The 27,463-nt window shown below is 34.1% G+C and overlaps 1 protein-coding gene across 1 annotated transcript in view; it reads right to left on the bottom strand.

Moving 5' to 3' along the window:
- The window catches only part of TBC1D22A (TBC1 domain family member 22A), a 143,256-nt gene that overhangs the window by 31,038 nt on the left and 84,755 nt on the right, over window positions 1–27,463 (bottom strand). Inside the window, exon 12 of the mRNA XM_066318602.1 lies at window positions 1,293–1,388. Within this exon, the coding sequence (XP_066174699.1) occupies window positions 1,293–1,388 (96 nt within the window). The remainder of the gene's footprint in view (window positions 1–1,292; window positions 1,389–27,463) is intronic.

Below are 27,463 nucleotides of genomic sequence, written 5' to 3' on the forward strand. Positions count from 1 at the left end.
AAGCAGTGTGATAAACACATTCCAGTGTATTCCTGATTTTTGTACTTTATATTCTAGTTTACATGGTCCATAAAGAAATTAAACCATACAGAAATGCCTTAATTATTAAATAAGTACACAGATCTGAATGTGTGTATCATAGTACCATACCATGGTACTATTTACTTGAAGCACAGTTGTAATAGATTTGGTAAAGGGAGGAAAATTATGCTCTTTGGTGCAGGAAATCAACATGAAAAATTTACTAGGGAGGATTAACAGTGAACAATTGTAATTGAGAGGTATGGATACCAACATTAGAGATGATTTTGACCAAGTACCATAAATTGAGAAAATCTGACAGTGTTAGCAGGTAGTAGAAATTAAAGCTATTATATTGTGCCCTCAGGGATTTATTCATTTCAAAGGCAGGCTATGACAGCTCTGAATAAATCCTTTCATGAAGATAAAATAGATTGAAGTGATACACAAATTTGCACAATGGTTCATTTGTAGAGGGCCACAGAGTTCAGTCAGCTGGAGAGAAAATAAGCTCGTAATGGGCCATTTCACCGGGGTAGGCAATGGTGGGGGCTTTGCAGCACAGGCTATTCATATTCAGCCTTCAAACAAGACTTTAAAGCTTTTTAGGCATTCAATGTGTGTGGTTGGGTAAAATTCAATATAAATATTTCTATGAAAGTGAACTGTCACCAGTTCACAAAAATAATTGGACTTCTATGGATGCACGCAAATGATTACCCATCTACCATATTCAAATCTTCTTACCAACAACTTCCCGATATGCTTTTTGCTGGAAAAATGTAAGGTATTGAAATGTAGGGGCCTGAAGTCCTTTTACTTCCTAATGAGAAACAGGGTCCTAATTTTAAAAGACAGCTTGCCCAGCTTTTTTGAAAGAATGAACATGACCTTGTTAGAGAATGTTCTATCATACAGATGAGAAATTCTAAATAAATACTTCAGTGATGCATTTAAGATTAAAAAAATCCAGTTGCCTTTTCAGAAAATCTCTGCAAAATACCAAGGTAACAGCTTCTCCAGAAATCATCTTCTTAAAGCCTGCCTCAGTTAAAACAGCATTTTTTTTCCAGAGTGCACAAAGAAAACACATCTCCTACTGCTTATAGTCCATCACTTCAGGTCTAACAGTTTTGGAGCAACTCTAACTAACAGTAAGACATTGTCAGTCTTGCTGCTCCTATTTTGTCTTAAATTCATCCCCAAGTAATGTTAGGAAGGTAAATCTAAGAAATGCCACCTTGTGCTTGAAAAATATCCCCTTCACTTACTTGAAAATCTTTCTCCTCCAGGATCTCTTTCCTCCACCTGACAAGGAAGGCAGCACAGACGTACAAGTGGAAGTGAGAAAAACCCTCTGGTTCAGACTAGAAAAAATAAAAATAGATCATCCTTTCAATACACAAACAATAATACTTTTGATCACCATATGCCCCAAGTATATTTTTATGACATTCACTTGTAGCTATAAAACATCAGCTACATCTGTCTCTCTCTGTATCACAAACATGCTTGGATGTAATCTGTGCCAAACCTATTCATTGCTATTATCTGTACCAGGAACAGAGATGAGGCAGCTTCCATTTCTCATACTTAAATTCATTCTTTACTGGTATGTTTTCCATTTCTGCTGTTATCCATTAGCTTATACCTGGTATGAAATAGTGTCCAGCTCAACACTGTGGCGTGAACATATGTTTCAGCTCCATCATTAAGTCAATTCTACTACTAGCAGGAGCTTTTGAAGTATAAATTTTGATATAAGAAATTATTAAGCATTGTAAAAACCAAAACCACTTGTATTATATTGAATGGAATTAGATGTTTTCACTATAGGAAGAAAACCTACTTGAAAGATTAAATATTTACAGCTCAGTTTTGCATGCAGATCTGCAGCTTTCTGTTCTGGTTCAAGTCAGCAGATTCCATCCCTCTATAAAACTCCCCCTAGAAATGAGTATTTTTTAATTTCACATAAAGGTTTAGGGAATTTTGCGATGAAGCCTTTAAACGACATCACTAAGTTTTCTCATATTATCAAATTAATCTTAGATTATATTTTATATACCACTAAGAACCAAAAAACTATTACGATATTAAATTATCAATCTTATGACTGTGAACTAATGCTATGTAAAATCTCATTAAAATAAGATTTGATAATAACAATTATAAAATTAAACTACATAATACGGCAAATGGAGGTATGTTTAAATTCTGACATCTACACAATTTATAAGATTTAATTATTGTACTTTAAAAATATAGCAAGTTTTTGCATATTCTCTGCTAGTCATTTCAAAAGTGAAGTTTAGTCTTCAGAAAAATACAGAAAAATGCAGTAATACTAAAATATAGTGAAAAGAAACAACTTCTTATACAAAGCATAACATGATAAAATACCTATTTTATTGCTATTTAACCTAGAACAACATGGTATTTAAAATTCGTGCAATAAATAAACTTCCCAGCTATGACAAGTGACAAAAGAAAAATATTCTCCTACTATTGTTTTTCCTTCTCCTCTATCCATGACTGACAAAAGAGTAGAGTGTGCTACTAGAGATTTGTGAAACACCTTGCTAACAGCTACAGAAACTACAGACCATCTGGTCCACCAAATCAGTAAGGTTCCAGAAAAAGATAATGCCAATTATTTGGAGGGAAGTTACTAAGTTTAAATGTGTACTTGAAACTGAAAATAAGAATTAGCTAATTTTGGAAATACTTTTAAGGAATTGTAGAAAAATTATCTACACATATATAAGAACATCTACTTGGTCTTGTGATTTTTCTGGGTTTTTTTCACCAATAAAAGTTTCTTCAAAATGAAGCTCTTTTAAATGAAACAAAATAGGTTTAAAAATGCAATTCATTAGACAAAAAAATGCATATCCCCTACAGATTTAAAAATTTATCATGCTTCAGAGATAAGTCTAGGTACAAAGTGTTTCCAATGGATAGTTTTAGACAGTTTTAGAAATTGAGTAAAACAGCTAATGCATAATTGCCTTTTCTAACACCTGATACCTATTACACTTTTCCATTTGCAGCTTTTGAAGTTACAAACAGTTTGATCTCTAAATGTACAGAAATGCAGACTACCAGCTAAAAGCTATTTAAAATCAAGTATAAGCAATGACCTTGATTTAAATATTTTAGAAAAAAATCTCAAGGCAGATGTACAACCTTCCAGAAGACTTATTCTGAACATATTACAGACGACTCTGAGCACATTATCTAAGAACCATCTGTCACTATCAATAAAAATCATTTAGATTGTTAACATCACAAATATCTCGTTGCCCTGTAAATGCTGGATCTCCTCTGCAGCTGAAATGAAAGGCATTCTTTGGACTGCACTCCCCAAACTTCTTAAATTAGACAACCACCAAAAGAATGCAAATTTTGTTGTATGACAAGACTGATCATTGTCTTGTCAATGGTTAGTCTAAGCAGCCTTCTACCCTACAACATTTAGGGAGTGTAATACCTCATGCTATTATAATTGTATTTATGTACAAACGTTATTGTATATTTGCATTTATATACAATACAAGATTATTGTTCAACGACTCTGAAAAATTAAAGCTATGAAATTCTTTCAGGGTTAGGTATTAAACCACATTTCACACTCAAGTAAGAACTCAGACACAAGGACTTCAAAACACTCAGTAATTACACATTAATAAAGCAACCTTAAGCACCTCCATTTCTATGATATTACAAAGAGCAGATAGTTTAAGCGAAAAGAGATTTAAATAATTTTTGCCAAAATACCCAAGAAATCGATGGCAGAAAAAGAGAAAGAAGCCAACACATGAACATCATAAAAAGTGGAATATCTAGGCTGCTCCTCCAAGTTTTGCATTTTTGATCTGCCAGGAGCCTTGACTTCCTAGGCACAGACTCAATTAACTGTCAAAATGGACTCAGGAGCTCCATTCTGAGAAGAAACACAGCAAGAAACACCAGAGAGGTCCATCACAGTACCTAGCCTCTCATCAGGAATGACCAAGAGCAGATGACTGAGTATAGGTGCACAAGATACAGCAGTACCTCCCCAGAATACTCCAAGTTTCAAAGGTTTCATGCTCAGAGATGTCCTAAGAGAAGCTGCAGAATATGTCCATTTAATAGGAGTCAAAGGATTTGTCATAACTTCCTAAATCTTTTTAAAACTGTAAACTTTTTGGCAAATCACCAAGTCCTGGAATAAAGAATTCCAAAACATGAGTGAGTGCATGCCATATAGCATGTCTGGTTTAAACCTGCTAGTTTAATTCAAAGTAGTTGAAATATTTGCAGTGAAAGAGTATGAATCATTTCCTTTTCACTTTCCTCAATCCAGTCATATCTCCTTCTGTTTTGCAGAATAGAACTGCTTTGCTTATTCCACTGTTCCTCATGTACCAGTTCCACCAGCTTTGCTCAGCCTTCTTAAGTATCCTTTCCTTTATTTTCCTCATTTTGAAACAGGGTTTGAACTGTATATGGCATATAAGTCACAGAAAGAATATAACTCTCATAGTGTTCATACCGGTATTTTGTTCTCCCTACCTTTTCCAGTAATTCCTAATCTTTGGGGGTTGGGGTTTTTTTATTATTTTTCTATTCTAGATGCTACTGAGCTTGTATTTTCCCCTTGTGCTTGACTGTAGGAAGTTACCTTGAAGCCCATAGTAATATCAGTAAAGCTAGGATTGGTCCAAACACACAATATCACTTTATATCTGTCCACATCCAATTTTACCTGTTATTTATGCCAGGCTGCTAACAGAAACATGAAGTCCTGCAACCTTTGCTGTCCACCTCCCACCTTTACTACCCTTATAACTACCCTGTTCTGGCAGCAAACTTTGCTGTCTCAGTTCCTCCTGCATCCCTTTTTTATCTCTTCAGCAGAAAGAGCATGACAAATTGCAAAAGAATTACATGCTATTTCCCTTAATTTTGAAACTTGCCTGCTTGTTCTTAACATTTGTTTTCTATATTTCAACGAGTGATTGTTCATACAATACTCCCTTGAATTCCACAGCTATGTTTCTTCTTTAATAACCTTTAGTGGAAGAACCTTTTTCAGTGTTGTCAATATTCTACATCAACCTGGTACATGTGTTCACTGGCTCTAACACTTTTTTTTCCCTACAATGACATATTTTTCCCTTAAAATGACATATTTAGTCATGGTGAACAAATATTACAACAAAGTTTTGACAACACTGAACTGAAGTCACTCTAATCTTGTCATTCTAAAAGATAATAGAATACTTTGCAGGCTGCAAATATTTTTATTGTACACAGCAGCGTACCAGCTCATGTGGGATCATAACCTTCTCCCACTTGTCAGCTTTCCAGTCAGTTATATAATTAAGTTTCAATTATTTGAAGAGTGCTAAATCTTTTTATTTTATTCATTATAGATGTTTAAAAGTTTTTTTACGGTTACATGCAAAAATACCTATTAACAACACTTTTGCTGAGTTTGCACATTTTGGATTGTCTTGTATCACTGTTTCTGCTTTCACAATGACTGCTCCCAAGAGGATGATCCTAAAAGCAGTAAGTGACCCAGAGCAGTTATCTAAGCTGAATCCAACCTCACCATAAGCATAGCAATGAAACTGGATTTTGGTTTTTTTTTAAGCTTTAAGAAACAAAACAAAACAAACAAACATAAAACATAACCTATTTGTAAGGCCTACAAGTAGCTGTTTCTAATGCAAACATCCATCAATTAATATGAAAATTTATGGGCAGGTTTGATCTTTGCATAAAGAACATCTGATCCAAACACATCTCATATAATTTCAAAATCTTTAATGGAAAGTAACATTTCCAGGTCATAACATCAAGCTCAAAATATCTGTCACAGCCAAAAAACTATGCAATCATCTCAACCCTTAGAGTTCACTAAATCCCTTATAGAAGAGCTATTTTTAAAAAAAACATTACAAGAACTGTGTTCACATTCCCTATTTCTGCTAGGCATGTTCAAAAAAATTACTTATCATCAAATGTTCCATTAGATTTGGCAAATTTATGCTGATAATGAGGTGAAGATCAGTTTTTACAACAATTCAGTCATTGCCCTCACTGATCTAGTCAACACGAACTTGGCAACAATTCCTTAAAGATGACTAGTGATAGAAACCTCTGCTGTGAAATGCCAGCCACAAAGAACACAGACCACTGCTGGAATCCTCCATATGGCATGCAAAATTCATGTTAAGACTGTGAATCAATGTCAAATATAAATGGATGCAAGTGATAATTACTATTTACCCAATTCATCCACTCTTCAACTAATAACTTAGTTTTATGAAGCATCCTTCATATAAATTTCCATATGACCTTTTATTTTCAGAATGGAGTTTCAATTACTGCCCTCTTCACTTGCTAACATGCTCAATTCAAATAGATTTTAAACATAACTAACAAAGTGTGTATTTGACTTTTTATTCCTAGCTTTTCCAGAATAAACTGTGGTGGAAAACAAAAATCAATTAGTTCTTTTAAAGAATTCACCATGAAGTTTTCCAAGAGTTCAGTCATGACTAGGATGTCAAGTGAATTCTCACTCAATGAAACACTTTCACATCCAACACTGAACTGTCATCTTTTACAGCTATTTTTCCTCTTGTGTGGTGGTTTATTACCTTTGCACACAGGAGTGTTGCTAGATCCTAGCAAAGGAATGGAGCTTCTTATGTGACTCCTTTAAAGCCTTTTCTTGCCGAATTGGGTATTAACAGAAAAAAAGTGGAATAAAGCAGTTTTCTTGAAAAATGCATTGGATACAAATGCAAGATGCTGAACTCTACACAAGGAGAACACTTTGTAACACTTATTTCTAACACTACTTTGAAAAGAACCTATATAGACACAAGCATTATGGATAGTGAGACTTTCAGAAAACATAATTTCTTTCTTCTAATTTCCCATGTTAATAAGCCTCTTGTTACCTGTAGTGAAGAGCGACCATGAGTTGTTCCTTGTACTTGCTAGAGAAACTATTTCTTAATCTACTGCTTTGAATTTCTACAACTTGAAAAGGCAAACAACTTCCATTTTGCCTAACAGTTATAACAACACAGAACATAGCAAAACAGGGATGTGGCAATGTGAGCATGAATTCTGCCAGCAATAGAGGCATCACTGTGATTTTTAGATAACAATAGCGAGGGTTGTATATAAACCTCCAATCTAATATACATATTTGTGAGCCCTCTAGTAGGAACAAAAAATTACTTTCTCCAAGTTATTGGTTTGGCAGTGAGAATGGAAGAACCAGCAGCAAGAACTAATGAAACTCTTCCAGGTTGGTTTCAGTGTATTAACAAGTAGGAGCCACATAAGCCCAGATCAATAACAAGAGATAATTTACACTGTTTAGGTTTTAGAGAGCAGTTGATTACTTACAGCTATACTTCTTTGTTCATCATAGTTGATGTATTAAAAAACAAACTATTTAGGTTAAAGCCATTAACATGGTTCCTAATTATCTTACCAAACCATGACACAGTGCAATGACTCTAAGTCATTGACTTAGACTGAATCTCTGTGTAATTAACACTGAACATCCACTACGTCATTTACTTCTTCTAACAGCATGAAATACAAGCATACAAATAATTCTGTTACTCATAAAAGTGAAGCACATACTTCCCTACACACCTTAGTCCTGAGCATTTTCCTCAGTAAAGGCTTAGGCAAAGAGATCACACAAGCTGTAGGAGCGTATGAGAGGACAACCCTACCAACAGCCTTTTCAAAAACTTCCACATGCTTGAAAAGTCTAACTCTTTAACTATTTCCCAGAAAAATCGCTTTGTATCTTTAATTTGATGAGATTACCCCACCTGAACTTAAAATCTCTCTCGCAGGTGGGAAGGTATTAAAGTACTGACTTGGTATGGAAAGTCTGAGGAGCAGTAGGATAAGGATAAATCCAGAAATGACCAACTAGCTGCCTCCCCTGCATAGGTGAAGTTGCAGAAAAAGGTTTCTAAAACGTGTAGGCTATTTCTTCAATAGGCTACATGGCAGATTCGACTAAAAACATCCAGACAAAATTTTCAAAAGGCATGCACATTCAGGATACCAAAATTTAGATTTCATCTTTGTTTCCCCATTCGATGATAAAAAAAAATGCATTGCAAAAACTTCATATATTTTAAGCTACGCTGAAAACTGGGCTTCAATTATTCAGACATGACTGTCCACCTGGAAAGAAATTTGTTTTGAAGTTTCTTTCTAATTAAAACCCTGTTCATTCTATCTGAAATCATTAATTTAATTTGTACTTAAACGTTCAAATTCTGTCTCAAGTTGTGACCCGACACCAATCAGCTGGCCAAAAATGTGGTGGGAAAATAAGCAAAGCTGTGCCACACTAAAACCAACACTGCTTTTAGTCATAAAATTCCATTTAGAAGTATGATTTAACTTTAAAAGCACAAACTAAATCCAGATCATTAGTAAGTATGTGCTGCAACTGATTTAATTTTTAACTACTTTGCTGCAAGGCAAAATATCTTTACATAAATGCCAGCCTGCCTTAAGCAAACTACTGATTTGGTATAAGGACAAGCACAATTGATTAAAAAGGAATATGGCAACTTTTCCATCTGTGAGAACTTCAGCAGATCACGTGAACCAAAACCACACCACACTTCATCACTAACCTGCTTTTAAAAGGCAAATGAACACAAATAAGCAGCATGACTAATATTTACTAAACTAATTCCCTATTTCACCTTTTGAAATTCAAAATTATTTACCTCATGTATCATTTTAATTATTTTTGCAGTTTATTCCCAGAGAACCTCGATACTGGAAAATTAATTAATGGGCACAATAGAAGAACTGTCAGCATTGTTTAAATATAATTTCAGCACTAGCCTCATTTACATGTATCCCTTTATTCTAAACAGTGGTACTGCTGAATTTTTTATATGAAATTGTTAGTTCATTAAAAAGAGCACAATGATATCCTTTTCTGCAGATATTCATGGGTTATCAAATCTACTGAAATACATGCTCGAGACAATCACTAGAGCTTTTAGTCAAGGATTTCAAAGACACTGAAATAGTTGTATAATAGCTGTATCATCCTTTAATTAATTGGCTTTAGCTTTATCATATTATTAGCTTTCATAAAAGTTATCAAATTAATATACTTCAAGGCAGACCTACAGAAAGTAGTAAATTTTAGTCTACCATTTCACAACTGAAAAAAGTAATGAAAATACCTCTACATATATATATATCACATATTTATACTGAAAGGCTAAAGCAAAATCTAAGTAACAGTATTAAAAAATAATGGTTGTTTATTCCAACTTCTCATCAAGTAACAAGAAAGTGCTTGCTGACACACTGCCAGTACATAATTCAAAGAAATCCTCTCATAAAGTATGCTTTAGGCTACACATGTCACTTCCAGATAGCGAGGTTCTGGACAAAGTTGGTGGTTGGATTACAATGAACTCTAAGATAAAATATTATAGGTCATTTGAGAAAAGCATATTAAACAATCCAACAATGATATTGCTGAATTCTTGTTCAATAAATAAAAAACTCTACAATCCCCAAATTCCTGCTTCTGTAAATCAGGGGAATTACATCAATGTAATGTTAAAGTTTTGTGAAGATTTCTTATTAGATTGACATTTATACTAGAACCTTCTCTGTTGTACGAAAAATCTATTTTCTTCTTAATAATAACAACAAATAAATTTTAGCTAAGCAAAATTATTTCCAAAACTTTTGTTTCTGTCAAGGAACACATCATAAGAGCTGAGAAAGGATATGTCACATGTTCAGTCACATGTTTTCTAATAGGTGGTCTTGTTGACTAAGAAGATAAGTAGAAATACCAAAAAGACACTTAGTAATAAGCATGAGGTATTACCTTCCTTCCCTGTTTTCCAAGCTAGCAAGTTTAGGCATGACAGAGTTAAGTCATAACAGAGAGTCAAGAACATCATCCAACTTCCCAGCACAGCCATTATCAGGATACTCAAGACACATCATTGGCTGCTTCCCCTTCTCCCATCATTAAACCAAATTCTACAAAACAAGAAACAAGCAACAAAATCCCTTATTTCTGATCACCATTATTCCTGTCAGAGACTAGGAGATAGCTGGAACTGGTATTTTACTCCATTTGCTATCCTGCAAAAATCTTATTCATGAGAACACTGCCGTATTGCTGAGCAACACTATTTGAATCAGTCTCTACTTAGGGATGGCAATTTGCCTGACTGTTCAATCTTGCTTCATGATGATGACTTAATTATACCAAGTTTTTTGTGACCACATGACTGCTTACAACATTCCTTGGTCTGCCTGCTTCGCATTTCATTCAACTTCTATTAAAACAAACTAATAATGCCACGGAAACTAAAGTAGGCAGCTGCTGAATACAATCTTGTCTGATTAAAGAAAAGAAAAAGCACAACATCTGAAAACATTACTCAGCTGCTCCTCAGCTATGTCCAGCTCAGAGGCTCTATAGTTGTGATTGTGCTAAACTGCAGGTTTATAAAAGAGCTTATGTCAAAAGCAACTGAAAACCAACACCATTACTCATTCCAAGTATCTGAAAATTGCTAGTCACTCAATATCACAGCTGGAAATGTTAATAATGCACGAATTTTAATTAAACTCATTAAATACTTGATAGCTATCACCAGGAGCTTGATGTTGTTGGGATGAATAAGCCTAGCTGCTTCTTTTGTTAATACAAAAGACTCACTGAGCTAATTCAAAAACTACTCTTCAGACCACTTCTATTCCCATTCACCAACTGCTTAGCACACAAAGAATTAATAGCAATGATCAGGTGCAGCTTTGCTGAACTCTGATCAGAACGAAAGCCTACACCTAGTAAATATGACTGCTTTTATTAGATTTAGCAAAAATAGTTCCTGTGAATAACATTACAGTTCTGAAGATGCTAAATGACTCATAGATGCCACAGCCTGCTCAGAACTTAAATATCTTTCAGGACACTGAATCAAGGTAAGGTCTTCGATTTAAATGTTCTTAAGATGCTGACAATCAACTGCAGAACAATCAAAATAAAGTCTGCTTTAATAATAAGCCTTCACACCAGACCATTGATTGAAGACAGCAGCATAAAGCAAAAGACTCATGTGGGAATGGCAACACCTGCAGAGTTGCTGTAATCTGCTTTGTCAAGGTTCTCTGGAGGTTACCTCTGATGCTACTATTCTTATCTCTGAAAAACAAAATTTCTATATTGACCCTGAAGAGCCCTGAGCAATTATGAGATTATTACAATAGTAACACATTTATACTTTTCTCCATCTCTAGTGTATCAGACACTAACCATCAATGATTTCCTAGCAGCCACCTCCTTACAGAAGCTCCTACAAGTATATCCAGCAGCAGTGTAAATGAAGAAAAAAGTGGCAGAAAGTGAGGCAAATTTTAAGGTACTACCACCTACATGCAACTTAATCAATTCTAATACTATCAATAATGAATTGGGTTTTTTTCTAGAAAACCTTACTCCATCATAAATACAGCACAAGGGCTTTAAAAGCTCTTACACTTCAACAGCTTTTTCCATCCTGACAGCCTTGAGGTAACCTGCACAGCTTCATGTTTTTCTTGTTTGACATGACATCACCAGACTGTGAAGTTTAAGTTACTCAAATCTCTTACTGCTGTCAATAAACATGACTTGCTGTTTTCTTTCCATCAGCTTTTGTGAGCAACACTCCACTAATCCACGCTGACATTTAAAGGACTAAGTCTTCAGTACCAGGAGCTTGAGACACTTCCAACAGATGACAAAGCAAACAAGACTGCCCTAAACACTACCCCTCCCCTTAAGCAGCTCAAAACAGGAGGACAGCTTTGATCCAAAAGAAAAAAAAGCTTTTTAGTTAATTTTTTTGACCGAACACAGAATCTTCAGCTGAAATTCAAAGTAAACCATCTAGTATAGTACTTCTGCAAATTCCTTAATAAAAAACTATTGACCAAATACTTCAAGAGGACAATACTAGTCCCAATGAAACAATCTGGACACTGCATTAGATTCCAAAGTATTTCTCCAAATTTTCAGAAGCATTTTACTTACTTTACTTTATTAAAGACTTTAAAAGAGTGAGGTTATAAATTGCTTGTTCTGGATTTATTTTCTACTATTATAAAAGAGAAAAATTACATACAATTTTCTTTAAATATCTCTTATTAAGTTGTAACAGACAACAACAAAAAACATAAAAAAATTAAGCTGCCAAGCTTCAAGATTAATTTTATCAACAAAACTAATGCGAAAAAAACAAATATGTTGCACAGTAACAACTCAGCCTCTAGAAAACTAAAACAGAAACCAAACAAAATATTATCTACCCAAAGTGTGAACTAAAATATTTACTAAATAAAGGATGTAGCATTAAAATGTAATGGTTAACTGTATCTGTCCTTCAGCTTTATAATATTTTTCAAATTAATCAAACTGATTTTTCCCACATGACTTTGCTTATAGCAATGAAGACGAAAGATGCTGAATTCTCAGACTTTAAAATCTAAACATATCCTAAAATGCTGGAAAACAAGGAAGTAAAGCTGTATGTTCAAGCATAAATTTAAGTTAATGCCAATGTTTTCATATCTCACAAATAATGCAAATTGCAAATATAACTTCATTTGGTACAAGACTTTTAACACAGCTTACTCTGATTCCCAAACACCCTAAATCAGTATCAATATAGCAAAGGATATAGAAGAATTAAATAAAAGACAAACTATATTTAATGCAATTAGATACCTCACAAAAAATAAAAGCAGATATTTTATGGCAATCAATACCAATCATCCAATGCCTTTTTGCAAAACTGTTTTCTGTACACCTTATTTTTCAGGGTAGCATTAAAAACTTACTGGTGTAAAATCTCTGCTATTACAGAATGACTCTGTGGAAAGATGAAGCTCACCACACACTGACAACATCTGTAGCTCCTTCCAGCCAAAACAAAGGCACCACAGTGTGCATAGTTGGAAGAAACATGTTTGAAACAAGCAATGTGCAAAATGAGCTGCAAAACAAAGTGATCAGCTCACACAAAGTTACACTGAGAATTTATACACTGAAGAGAGTCCCAGAGCGAGACACCTAGGCACAGTGACAGAAACAGAGGAGGCAAACTACTAATAGATTCCAGAAGTTTTACCATTCTTTCTTCCACTGAAGATGGATCCTGGCCACCTTTCAAGAATAGGCATTAGCTACATAACATTCAGACAGCAAGGACTGTATCAGGAACATTCCAAGGGCTGTTCATTTTCCATGTAATCTCAGTAAAGCTTGGCTAGCCTTTGAAGGCTGTGAAAATTCACTGCATCCCTGGCCACTTAAACAATAAAGCAAATTAATAATCACTTCTCAAAAACGACAAGGTGCTGCTACTATGGAAACAGGTGGGAAGTGTCAGCACTTCTACAGGTAACCAAAAATCAGAGTTCTGCTTCTGTAACAGGTACTGAACTACAGAGAATTTCAAACAAAAAGAAAAATAAGAAACAAAGAAGTCATAGCTCAGATAAAATAAAAGCCATGAAGAGCGTATGTGTAATGAAATGGGACTCAATAACAATTAGGAAGAGAATCTACAAGTCAGAAAATCAAAAATCTCTTTACCATATACCTAATTTACATAGCAGATATTCAGAGATCATATTAATAATCACACTTCGAAAAAAAAAATTAAAAAATTATATATTGCAATCATACATTTGCTCTGCATTTAAATATTTAACTGTAAAAGTCATACAGTATCATGAAACAAAACATGTCAAATTGTATCTTATGGAAAACTGAACAACATTGGTATTTTTAATTATGAAAACGCTTTACTAAATATCAGGTGTTGGCTTGTTTCAAGACAAACCAAGAGCACATAGCCACCAGAAAAAGATTTTCTTCTGAAATATTAAAATGAAGTCAAAACATACTTGAGACAACTTTTCTGTTTGCAACCTAAGCTTTAAAAAATTATCACCAGTGAAAGTTGTTTATACTTCTCAGAAAGGAGAGATTGATTTGTTTTCCCATTAAGACACTGATTTTCCACAGTTTTGATAAATTGCTGTTAGCAAGGAAAGAATCCCATTAGAAAGAAGAAAACCTGTTTATTAACAAACAGGAAGATTATTAGAACTTAAAGGCTAAATCATGAAAATGTTAGTAGTAGTTTTGTGGAACTTTTTGAGCACAATGAATAAGACTTTTTTTCAGCAACATGAGAATTTATTAAAGGATAATCAGAAGATAGAGTCTTTGTTGAGCTAATTTGTATTTAATAATTTATATAAAACTTTCACAAAGTCTGTTCTCCTTGTACAGAAAGGAAACAGTTTGTGATGTTATCTGGAAATTTTCACCCATAACTTTTTGCAAGAAAGAAAGACAGGAAAACTGACTGTATTGAAACAAAAAGGCAGGAGAGCACAGGTATTTCAACTGTTATCTCTACTGTCCTATCTACTAGTCCATGTTTCCTCTCCAAAATATTAATTTCTGCCGAGAATGTAAAAGACCTGCTGTTTCTATCTGTTTAGCTTGTTCAAGGTACTATTACTATTTCCTAAGCCACTTCATAAAACTTGCATTTTCAATACTATTTATTGTGTTTCATAAAAGTTTCATTAGAAACAAATTCAGTGCAAATAGAAGTTGGAGGCATAATTTTCATTTATTACTTTTCATAATACCTTTTTCATTCAGATGTATCAACACAATCAACAGAATTTCTGTCATTGTTCTCAAAGACAGATAAAGGACAAAAAATAATCACAGCCTGCAATTGTTCTAATCTACCCAAATCAATGGAACATGTATTAAACATTATGCAATACAATGTACAATAACCCTACGGATATTTAAGATGATCTAATTGAGGAGTATTGTAAAAGATTATTATATGCTTTAAGTTTGTGGGGATTATATTCCTTCTCAAAAACAGGCACAGGAGGTTAGGATGATGTCTCCAGAGGAAAAGTGAGATCCCTTAGGAGCTCCTCTTCAGACTAATTGAAATTTCCAGGGATCACAGGGATCCAGGGAACACCAGGAGAAAAATTACAGCAAAGAACACCAGCCAGAGCAAGAAAGACTGATGAGAGGATCAGGAGGTAAACAGAGTTTGATTAAAAGAACCTTGCAGGGGCCAGAGAAGGCTCTGAGGAGTTTTCTAGGATTCAGAAAGTAATTTCTGAATGACACAACTACTGTGGTTTGATTTGGATTGCAAACATCCTTTAGAAACACATTCTCATATACACTCATGTACTGAACCACGGCTAAGGACAACATGAGCTTTCATAGAGCATCCAGGGTCTTCTCAGAGCTAATACAAGTAGTTATGAACTATTATCTTGCACATGAAAGTCTTCTTGCAGTTTCATTTAAAGTTTTATTTATCTCCTATTTCTTCATTACTAAAAAGCATAACAGAAAAAAGTAAGTCAGACTGGGAATTTCATGTAATGTTTTCTGTGATATACATCACAAAATAATTTGTGCAAAAGAATTAGAACTACAGCATTCATAATACCAAAGCCAGTTACAGGAAAAAGCAGTTTTCATCAGGTGATAAGGAAAGAGAAATGCAGATATCAAATAAGGATAAGTTGTTTCCAAAAATGTTGATTCCAAAAGGATTTTTTCATCTGACAAGGCCCCAGTGATACGCATTCAATATGCACTAATGGTAATATTCATTGCCAAAAATGTTTATTCCTGAACAGAATTCCAGTAAGAAAATTAATTATTATTCACCCATTCTCGGAAAACTTTTCATCAGACCGGCAGCAAGAAAAGAAAATACATGAATATGCTAAAAGGATAAGAGCAACAAAGGAGTGAGAAGATCCCCCTGCTCAGTGGAAGAAAGTATAAAACAGGATCCTACAAAAGCAGGATTGGTAAACTCTGGAGATTTGAAGTGCTAGAGTTCAAATGTCATTCACTCAGTGCTGATCGCCTGGCTCAGCACTACATTGCTTGTGGCTTTTCCAAAACTTATACTTTGAGTATTTAATTTATATTCTTTAATTATTAAATTGGCTAATTCATTTATAACATTTTCCCTACACATTCCCCTCTCTGCAGGAAAAAACAATCAGACACAAAACTATTTTAGTTTCAAAAACGTTCCCAAACTAAACCATAGAAGAGCCTTTGATTTTATCTCCATCATCTGTTTCATTTATAAGCAAAGACTGTTCCATGTACTGCAATAAATTCAAAGCCTTCAATCTGTCTCCTGTCATAAGAAAAACGAGAATGTTGCACTGTGAAAGATGGGAAAAACGATGCATTTCCATTAATACCTGAAGTGGCCAAACACCTTTTCACTCCATACTAAAGCAGAATATCATGCCCAATTTTCTCTATTCTGATATTCAAGAAACGAGAACTAATACAATCACGACTCCAATTATCACTTAAAAAATGAAGATTTCTCAGAATTTGGTCAACATTTATGACATAAATCTTAGTACTCCGAAGTCAGATGGACATCCCCATCTTCCCTTTAGGAAAGGAAAGCATAGTTAATTCAGAATTATTGCCACATGCTCTCTTTCATTATTCAATCTCTTTAAGAAAGCACGGCCATGCACAATTGCTACTCGAACCTCCAGCAGTAATGGTATTCATCAGTAATCTTCTCGTGAGCCTTTACAATGGCTCTACTACTTGACTTCAATCAGCTGTAAAGCTCTTTTATTCTGTTATCACATCAGTGTGAGGGAATGAATGCCAAGGATTGAATGCCCTCCTAAAGGAGCTCAGTCATGCTGTTAGAATAGCAATGAGCTTCATCTGACACTGCTCAACACCTTCTTTCACACTCCCTCACTCCCGCAGAGAAACACATGCATGACAAAAATAAATGTCTGTTCAGTGGGAATACTAAGAAACAATTCTACAGAATAATATACTAAATAGAGCATATCACAGTTTAATAGAAAGTTGGAAGTTGATAAAAAGGATGCAATTAATAGATGACTGGCAGCAGTTGTGTTCCATTTGTCAGAGGAAAAGGATGACTGGAATAATTATGCTACTAGTGAGAAAGACTCAGAATTTCTACACAGAATGTCTCATCTATTAATGCTCAATTCTTCTTAGGCGCTTTTTATTTTTGCTGATGCAAGGACCTAAACACAAACTTGTTGTTAATCATTTTAATAAAGTCATGAAAACTAAAGCTCAGATGAAAAAATCGATGACTGTTGATATTCTAAGTAGAATCTTTTGGTAGCTCAGCCTGTCTCCTCCCTGCACTGCTCTGTGTTGTGTACACAGCTTTAACCAAAAGAAGGGGATAAGACTGATATGAAATCTCTGCAAATATGCCCCCAAAATCTAGACTGCCATATCAACAAAGCTATCAGACAGCTCAGGAAAGCAACTGAATTGCCATTTATAAGTTACTACTGCTTTTAGGACAAACTCAGAGGGTTTTTTCAACTATTTTTATAATTTGAAATACACCATCCAAACTTCACCATTAAAGTCAGCTATGCTTGAGCAGGAAAAATAAAGTGCACTAAAAAAAAGTGCATTTTTCTGACTCATGTACATTAGTGGATATTCAGTAATAAATACATTACAAAGTGCTTTCCAAAAATTTATATCTCAACAGTTAGCTATGATAAATTCCACTTTCTGACCAGCTATAAAGCAGTGTCTTTCCTCAAGAAAGCTTATTTCTACTAATTTTTTTTTTTTACATATTTAAACCAAAACTTATTTTAACAATTAGATGGAAAAATCTACACAGCCTTGTAGATAAGACAGAATGGCTGAAAGGAGGAAAGACATCAGAAAGCTGGCAAAGAAAACAAATCAACGAAGCTAAGAAAACAGAATTCTTATTGTAGAACATTCTCTTTTAAATCTACACTAAATTGCAAGTCCATTAATTCTCTAAACCTTATACTTCATAATCACAAACCCAATGGGTTTATGCTTCTATTTCCTGACAGTCATTAAGATATTCTGACTTACTCCCTTCATTTAAAATGTTTATACTAAAAAGAAATAATCTTCCTTGCATGAGAGCTTATTGAAATTCCTGTGCTGCTCCATAAAGGATGAAGGATGGTGCTGTAGACTGTGAAATGCCTTTGTGTTTGACCAGAAGCAGATTATTTCAACAGTGCACTACGCTCTGTTCTCCATTTTAGAGCGAACAGGAACACAGTGAAATCTCTCTGCTGTGAAGTATGCCAGCATCAACTCCAGCTTGGAGAAACCGAGAATGACTTTTGTGCCTCTTCTCAGGAATAAGGCATTGATGTGGCAAGTGAATGAGGCTTCTGAACACTGTTTTCAGAACATGAACCGACATCTCAGCACACCAGAGATGCAGTAAAACTTAATGAGTGACTCAACTGATCACATTTTCTTGAGAAACTACACTGCTCCAGTGACATAAACAGCAACTTTTCCAGTAGGAATGTGCTAAATAGTTTCCTGCACCTCTCAATCATGCTTGTAAAAAGATCAAAACTCAAGATGAAGCTCTACAAAACACCTCCCCCAGTGAAAGTATATAGCTAAAATTGTACCTGCAGTGGTGCTAGACTTTAGTATATAGTATTTTGGTGACACCCTTTCCTAGCAATGTAAGGAAGAGAAGGCATCAACAGGAATCAGTCAAGGATTGGTATTTTTCTCTTTTTTAGTGTGAGCAAGAAAAAATTATCAAAACATGGTCAGGTAGTTGAACTACATGATAATTGTAGGTCCCTTTCAAATGAACTATTCTATTCAGTTCCACCAATTACATCATAAACCCCAATTATTAGCACATGCAATCAGTAAAACTGACACATCTCATGTAGAAACAGCCCAGAAATTACTGCTCTGCTTCTAACATAATCAGCCAGCCATTCCCTGTCTCCTCACAACAGCATGATACAGAACTGCTTAGCTCTGCCTTGCCTAAACTTAATCATGTCTAATAAACAATAAAGTTAAATTAGAAAAGGATCCTCCTCATAGCCATGGGCAGAAGGAAAGAACTTAATGGCAGCTGACATACAGCAAGTTCAACCCCCTCTCTGACAGGAGAACAAGAAAGCACTCACAACTCACACTTGGTTTCAGTAAATAGCATTATTCAAATTGGCTGCACCAAAGGTAGAATGCAAGATTCATGCTTGATGAGATAAAGACTTCTCAAGGTTGTTAACATAGTGTTTTTACACAACATTAATGAACTCTTGGGCATCAGTTTCAGGATTATGCATGAGATAAAACTTGTTTTAGAACAGGCATGCAGGATTCCACGTGTTCATCATCACACTTCCAAGAAGTGGAGTTCCAAGAACTCCTTTGAAACATGAAGAATTTTCTGATTCAGGATTTATTTGTACTTCTAAAAGCAACGAAGCCAAATAAGAGCAAAAAGAAAACAAACAAACTGCTTTGGTGAATAAAAATATTTAATGAAGATATAACTTTACAAAGTCTACTTTTTTACTGATACTAGCAGAATTTTTGGATATGATACTGGGAAAAAGTATTTATAACAACAAGCTGATAAATCTGAATAAAAGGGGATAAAATGCACAGAGTAACTTAAATCATAAATTCAAATGCATCAAAAAGAAAACAGATAGTCATTATATTTTAATACCAAAATGAGTAATTGTTAAATTCCCAATTTAAAAGTACTTTACAAGACTTATTTACTACAATAGATGTACCTGCAACATTACTCTGACTTTGCATAATTTTCTGTTAATTACTTAGACTTCGCAATATGATGGAAAACCTAATAATGTGGTATTTATTAGCTATATAAAGGGACAACCTGGGCAGAAAACCAAATTCTGAATGGTTTTAAATTACCCAAAAGATGAAAGAAATTTTTATCTTCCCTTCATTTTCCAAGCACTTATTTGAGGGATCAAAGCATATTAATACAACTGTTTTATTTAGAAATACTAAAAACAAGATGAGTCATCTCTCCTACACTTTGTTCTCCCCACTTCATCCCTGAACACCTGCTGAAAGCATAACATTAGGTTTTGTTAGTGCTGTTAAACAACATAAATGTCATACCTGTAGTGGAAAACTATCACGATTAAAATTAAAGAACATTTATTTCCAATTATATGTGCTTCTGGCATTTAAACACATATAAGAGCAAAATGCTTCTGATGAATTATGTGGAACTAAATAAGACATAAGTTTTTTAAAAAGGGATTACTGGAAACATTGGACGTCAAAATGGATGTTTGCTTGAGATGAGGGAAAGGAAGCAGTAAAGACAGGAGACAAACAAAAAGAAGGGCTTTACTCTTTACCACCTAAAGGAAACCACTTTGCAGTTTGAGTAAGTTTATTAGCACAAAAAAGGTCGACCTCTCATAATCCCATTAAAAATAAGAACTTTGATAAAACATTATTTATAGATTTTCTTAATTAGAAGCAAAGATATAATTTTCCTATAATACAAATCATATTTTATGTCAAATATTGTATCGATTTTTTTTTCTATCTATCCTCTGCTTATTTATTTGTCAGCAAATCAAGCAACCTGGTGACCTGGACTGAATGAAGAAGCCAGCTCTCCTCACAGCTCTTTATATATTTGAAGACCAAACAAGGAAGTTAAATTTTCCTACTGTGTTATATTGCCAAGTGCTCAAATAAAATGTATGTGGAAGTAAGAGTAGAAAATACATTTGAAAAGTGAAAGAGAACACATTTAAGAACACTGCTTTTAAACAAAACAAATCTACATAGAAAACACAGATTTCAATATCTCACAGAGAAAAATGTTGCACTCTTCTGTTTAAATACTTTAATTAGAAGAAAAATTCTAAATCAATATTGCAAGCTAAAAAAATATTGTGGACAAAGAAATGCTGCCTAGTTTTGCATGTCAACCTTGCATTCCTTAGACCCTAGAGGTAACATAAAACATTCCAGCCATAATGTGGTTATGAAAAAACACAGTGCCTTGTAGAACAAGACAGTCTTGAATCATGGAGTTTGTAAAAAAACAGTTAAAAATAGCACATTCTTTAACCTTTCTAACCTAAGGACCTTTTTCTATGCGGAATAAGTGCAAATGTTATCAACAGAGTTTCAGAGTCCCAATATAGCTACTCTAAAAGAATCTAGGTTGAGTATCTTGTCTTTGAGTAAAGGAAAATCCAAGGAAGTGCAAGCTTTAGGAAACTTCTTCCCATCCACCAGTATCATAGCACAGTGGTATCTTGATCCTAATATTGCAACCTGCTTCAACTCCTAATGATAAGTTTTTCTCTCACAAGTTTTTCAGTGTCTTTTTGAATCCACAAAACATTCAGGACCCACGGAGTGTTGTGGTAAAGACTTCAACAATTAAACTGTATGCTGTGTAAAGAACTATCTTAGGCTTGGACTGACACCAGTTTTCAAATGTGACAACTTCTTCCTGTGTCACATGTACTTTGTACACCCATGCTACATTCTCCTCCCAATCATTTTCATCCCCACAACCCCAGCCAGGCTAAGGAATCGCGAAGGTGCAATTCTTCACTTTCATTTATTCTTGACTTCCTCCAGTCTGTTCCATAGGAACACCATAGATCTATAAAATGGCAAAATTAGGGTCTCTTTCATTCTTCATTCTAACATTTTCCTAGAAGTATTATGACCTCCAGTTCTTGTTCCTAACTGGCAACACACAGTTCATGGCTAAAGATTATCTACCAGAATATAATTTCCTTTTCCTACCCAAATCTTTCCATTTTCCTTTACATTTGCATGAATGGGAATTTCAAGTGCCATTGTATCTTTGTCACTGTCTTAGACAGTCTTTCTGCTTTTCTTGGTTTCAGTTCTATGCTTATTCTGACTGAGTTTTTACCAGTTGCAGACTTTCCTATCCTGTTATTCACTTTTCTTTCCTGATCACTTGTGATGACACTACATATCAGATGTACAACTAGCACACATACACACAGGAGAAGTACAGACACCTGCAGTACTTACTGTTCATCAGCTTAAAACTGTATTTTATTCTGAAAACTTTCAACTTGTTATGCTACCAGATACTACTCTTTTGTTCAGATATGAAATAAAGGAATATCTGTTTTGTTTCAACTTCATCTACTGTGCATTTCAAAGTAATTAAAATTCACCTTTTTTTTTAAATTTCTAATCAACAAAATTCCTTCACAGTGAATAAAGGAAAAATAGTGGTACATCAAAATACCTTTCCATTAGTACTTCCCAGAGGCTTGCTCTGTCTTCTCTGAATTGGTAACTACTCAGCAACTTTATTATGTCAAAACTGATAACAAGAAAAGGTTCACCAAAGATATTTTAAGTGCAAACTATCCTGAAATGTGTTTAGCAGGGTCTTTCTGATCTGCTCCCCAACAGTAGTACTTTTGAGCACGTTTTCTCCAATTTGACATATTAATAATAAATCACCACAGCTATTAATATTTCCTCCATGTTCAGTCTCTGAAGTAATGTGATACAACAGAAAATAATAACAGCTAAAATATCTAAGTATATCTAAAGCAAACAAGGATAAAATGACATTTATACATGTCTTTTTAGTCAGTAGGAAAGAAATCGCATTAAATTTAGAAATAACCTCTTATAATAAATCTCTGTTCTAAAGTATGACTTAATCTGCAGGTTGAAAGATTATCACACAGGAAGATATTGTGAGCTTTGTATGAATCACTACTAATCAGCTATCCCCAAAAAGGAAAGTATTTTTGATTGAAATGTTATATTAAAAAACTATAAAAAATATGTATCTTACTTCTTTTTAAAGTATCAGCTCTAAGTTTACAAACTATATTTTAATTACTGTTGATGAGCATGATATAGGTTTTCCTCTTCATTACTCAGTTGCATACCAGCCTGCCAGTTAAATCTTTGTTAATATTCTCCTTTCTAAATCCTATGAGTGTGATCAGTGCTTACTTTCTGGTAGGAAAAAGGCATAAAACACAAGTTCAAATGCTTATTGGGTTTATGAAGAAGAATATTGTAAAAAGGATTGCTTTGACAGTTTGATTAGATTAACAAAATCCATCAGTTTGCACAACATACATCGCTCTTCAAAATGCAGGTATTGCAGCTTCCTTAGTGGATGCTAATGCATTTAAATTGAAAAGCACTGGTATCACATCTTTCCAATGCAAATTTCCAAGGAAAATAAATTGAAACACACTGAATGGCATCTGATGATGGCATTTATAAATACAGTCCTCTCACAAAAGAATAAGTTAAAAAGAAATGAAGCACAACTATCTGTATGTTCTCTCATGAAGATGGAACTGCATTTTTAAAATGTACATGGAATTTTAACTATTTTACATATATGGAAAAGTACACGACAATTTCTGGAATTCTTGAGTTATACAGGAAAAAAAACCACTAAAACAGAAATTGAAAAATTTGCAAAATAGTCAGCATGGGTTTATGAAAAGCAGGTCCTGATTGACTAACTACAGCTCTTTCTATGTCAAGGTGACCTGCTGTACTAGGTTCTGATTTATGGTTGCAAAAATAAATTATTAATTCTATCATGTAATCATGATACAACAATGTCATCAAATCTAGATATATGTGAATTTTTGTTAACCAAGCACAAATAGTCTGAAATGACTCCTGTAAAATGTGCACAGCTTTTCCAATTTTTTCAGCAGATGTTGAAGATGCACTGATAACATCAGACACTAAGAATCATTTGATAGACTGCACTGATCTCCATACAATAACAAAGTGCACTACTGGTCTTGACATTATGTCTAATTAATCCATTATGTAAAATGGATTGAATAGGGTTATCTGAAAGCCTATGTCAGCATTCACATTAGCAAGTAACGGAAGGCAACAGGAGATGATGAGAAGATCAGAGCAGTCTGGGCTGAGAATACAACAGGATATTGCCTATAAATACCTACAAGTACAAACCTCATAATAAACAGCATGGCTATTGGCACCACATTCCTCAAAAAAGCTAGAAATTTTCATTTCTATAGCTGTAAAAAATACATTTTTAAAACAACAACTTAGTGGTACTGGACAGAGAAAACATTCTTAATTAAAAAAAAAAAAAAAGGAAAATACAAAAGCTGCAACTGAAGGTCTTGGAAACAAAGGTAGAAAGGTTGGTGAATTGTCAGTGCCGCTTAAAAAAGTGGAAAAATAAAAGCTAGCCTGTGTGAAATTAAAGCATTGTGAACTCCTGCAAATGGAATGAAAAGAAATCACAGTAATCAACTTAAGTTGCTTTATTACTCGGCTAAAGTGGGCTGAAGTATCCTTAGTTTAATAATATTCACCATTTCAAAGTAATAGTAGCTAAGTCCAGTACACAGCCCATATAAAAATTAGAGAAAAGAATATTGTTAAACTTCATAAATTAACAGTTCAACCAAAGGTACTTAAAAAAAAAAAGTATCACTTTTTAAATTCATTTCATAAGTTATCTTCAAATCAAGTTTCCAAAGGCATTTTTGCAACCTCTGTCAGCATACATTAATAAGAAACTTGTGCTATTTACAACACACAATTCAACTCCTATGCAATTGCATGAGCTCAGTATTTCCCAAACATTAGGGTTAATACAAACTGATAAAGCCATATAAAGTACATTGTTCTTTCTTACAATTAAAAAAAAATCAACCCCTATTTTGCCCTCCCTACTGTGGAAAAACACAGTCTCAGAATTTAACCCACACATCTCCAGCCTGAATCAAAACTTATCTTCCTTCAAGTACCACCAGTCACAGCTTTCAAAAGCTATAACAGCAGATGTGGAGTCCCCACCCCTGAAAGATGTTTCCCACAACAGCCATTTTCACTTTGTAAACTCTTTCATTGTTTACAAAGTCATGACACTACTGCAACACAGTAATGATGCTCAAGCTGTGATTCAGATATTATATTTAGTCTTGAGTGAGTGTTTTAAAGAAATTTGAATTTCAGCTTCATTGAAAGATATCATTACCCTATGGAACATTACTAAAGACAAGGGAGTTACATAAAATGAATCTTCCCCACTGACTCCCATGTACAAGTTTATTAAATGGTTTATTGCACACGTAGTGAAAGTGGATTAGGGTGTAGCCAAAAAAGTTGAATATAGAAATGAATGTTCACTCAGAGACATATGATTTCAAGAAGATAAATAGACTAGGCAAAATTTAAAACAAAAGAAAAGATGGAAGCATAAAAGTAATTCACTAATTTAAAATATGCTAAACAAACTACTTTGCATAATTTTAAAAAATAATTTAAAATAAAAATTGAAATATTTGTATAGTTAATTAGAATAACCAATATATTAACTCCATATTTCACAATTTGCATTTTAACAGTATATATTCGGTTCAGAGATCTGAATAATCAGGACAACTTTATTTCTGAAGTAGTGCCCAACTGAAGATCTCCATGCTGCAGTCCTTTGTTGTGTAGGAATGTATCTTAAGAGCTAAAAGTGGTAAAGATTTAGTGGAATAATGCTTACTAAAGACAGCCCAGAGGACTGCTGAAATCAGATTACACTTGAAAACCACTGCCCATGTCTGATGCCACGCTGGGCATCACTTTGGTACTTCTGCATTTTTACTAGCACTAGCCACATTATTTCAGTTACATACTACAAAAAAAGTATTTCCAACTAAGCAAAAACAGCCAAAATTTATCACATTTATATACACATAGAAATAGTTGGAGATTTTTGATCAGTAGCTTCTGAACTATTGCTGGGAGAATACAAACTAAATTGGGATGACCATATGAATACTTAAAGAGAAAAATGTGAAGAAAATGAAGGAACAGAATGATGGAACATCCGAGTAATTGACAGAAGAAGAAAATTACATATTCTATCTGATTTAAAGGGATTCATATCATTTGTATTAGATGAAAAAAAAAAAAAAAAAAGAATAGGAATTGGGCTTTTTGAAATTCTGTGAGGGGAAAGTACAGCACAGATTGTCTGGAAAATGTAAGAGAAAAATATGTTGAACAAAAAAAATCCTTTGTGGAACCTACTAGAAAGTTATGAAATAAGAGAAGCAAGAGCTCTATGGAGGAAAAGAGGAATTCTTGGTATCAGTAACTGTCATCAGCTATCTCAGGAGAACTGTCATACAGTTCTGAAATGCACATCCTAACTAAGTAAGACAGGTCAAGAAAAAAAGTATATATGTAAATCATCAGCATAAGCTGACAGTGAAGTTTTAAGAAAGCCTCAGATCACCCATGAGTAGGATGAAGGAGAAAAAGTGAAAAAGAACCAAGGACCCCTGTGAGACTGGAAGAAAGGACAGAATAGCTCTCAAAATAGACAGCCAAGGATAATGCAAGTGGCAGAGCAAAGCACAAGACCATCATGTATCAGGAATACAAGAAAGACCAAAGTATTAAAGATGTAGTGATCACTACTAAAAGCTAAAAGACTGGAGAGACAAAAGAAGATAAGATTTTTTTAATTATTTCATGTAGTTCTAATGAGGTTGTGCATTCCAGAAACAAGCATTAATTATAGCAATTTCATACACCCTTCACAAGAACCTATGCAGCTACAAAGAAGCTATTTTTATTTAATTTTTACTGGATTTGTCAAACATTAGTTTGTCTTTTCTCCCCCCACCCCACCAAAGTTGTGTTTGAATTTAGGTATTATGTCTTACAGAGTGGCAAAAAGCTAAAATTATCTTTAACCTTTAATAGATTTTCCTTGCAGACAGTGTTAGCTGTGGATGTCTTAATAAATTTGAAACAAGGAACCAGAGAACTGTAGAATATGTTAGGATCTTTGTACATGTGTTCAGGTCTCAACAACAACAAGACATCAGAACAAACCATGGCAGTCGTGGCTTAGTTGCTAGTGATCATTTCTATGAACAACAATAACTGACACAACTAACTGGAGCTTCAGAAAAGAAAACTAAGTGGATTTAAAATACTAAACAACTTGAAATTGTAGTGTAGTCTTAAATGTAATGTAGTCTTAAAATACATCAGTGAAGTTCAGTGAGAAAGGGCTCTATGGGAGGAAGCATATTATTAAAGAACATATGGATGTAAAAAAGGCAATTTTTTCCTTTTTGTCTTCTCATGTAGCAATACAATTCTCTTCCAGACTTGGTGTTTGAGAACAATATTATTTCTAATAAAACCTTCCTCTAGAAACACTGGCTACTTCAAAGTAGCCAAGGAGCAAAACAAACTGTTTTCTAGACCATATCTAACACTCTACAAGTATTCTATATGCATTCACCAAGATCCTGTTCAGTAAAGCACTTGAGAGAACATGCTTAAATAAAAAAATTCATGAGTTGTTCTATTGAACTCAATGGGATTACCCACATTCTTCAAGCTAAGCTAAGCATAAGAAAAAGTATTTTCTCT

The sequence above is a fragment of the Sylvia atricapilla genome, chromosome 5, assembly GCF_009819655.1.
Source record: "Sylvia atricapilla isolate bSylAtr1 chromosome 5, bSylAtr1.pri, whole genome shotgun sequence".
Classification (NCBI taxonomy): domain Eukaryota; kingdom Metazoa; phylum Chordata; class Aves; order Passeriformes; family Sylviidae; genus Sylvia; species Sylvia atricapilla.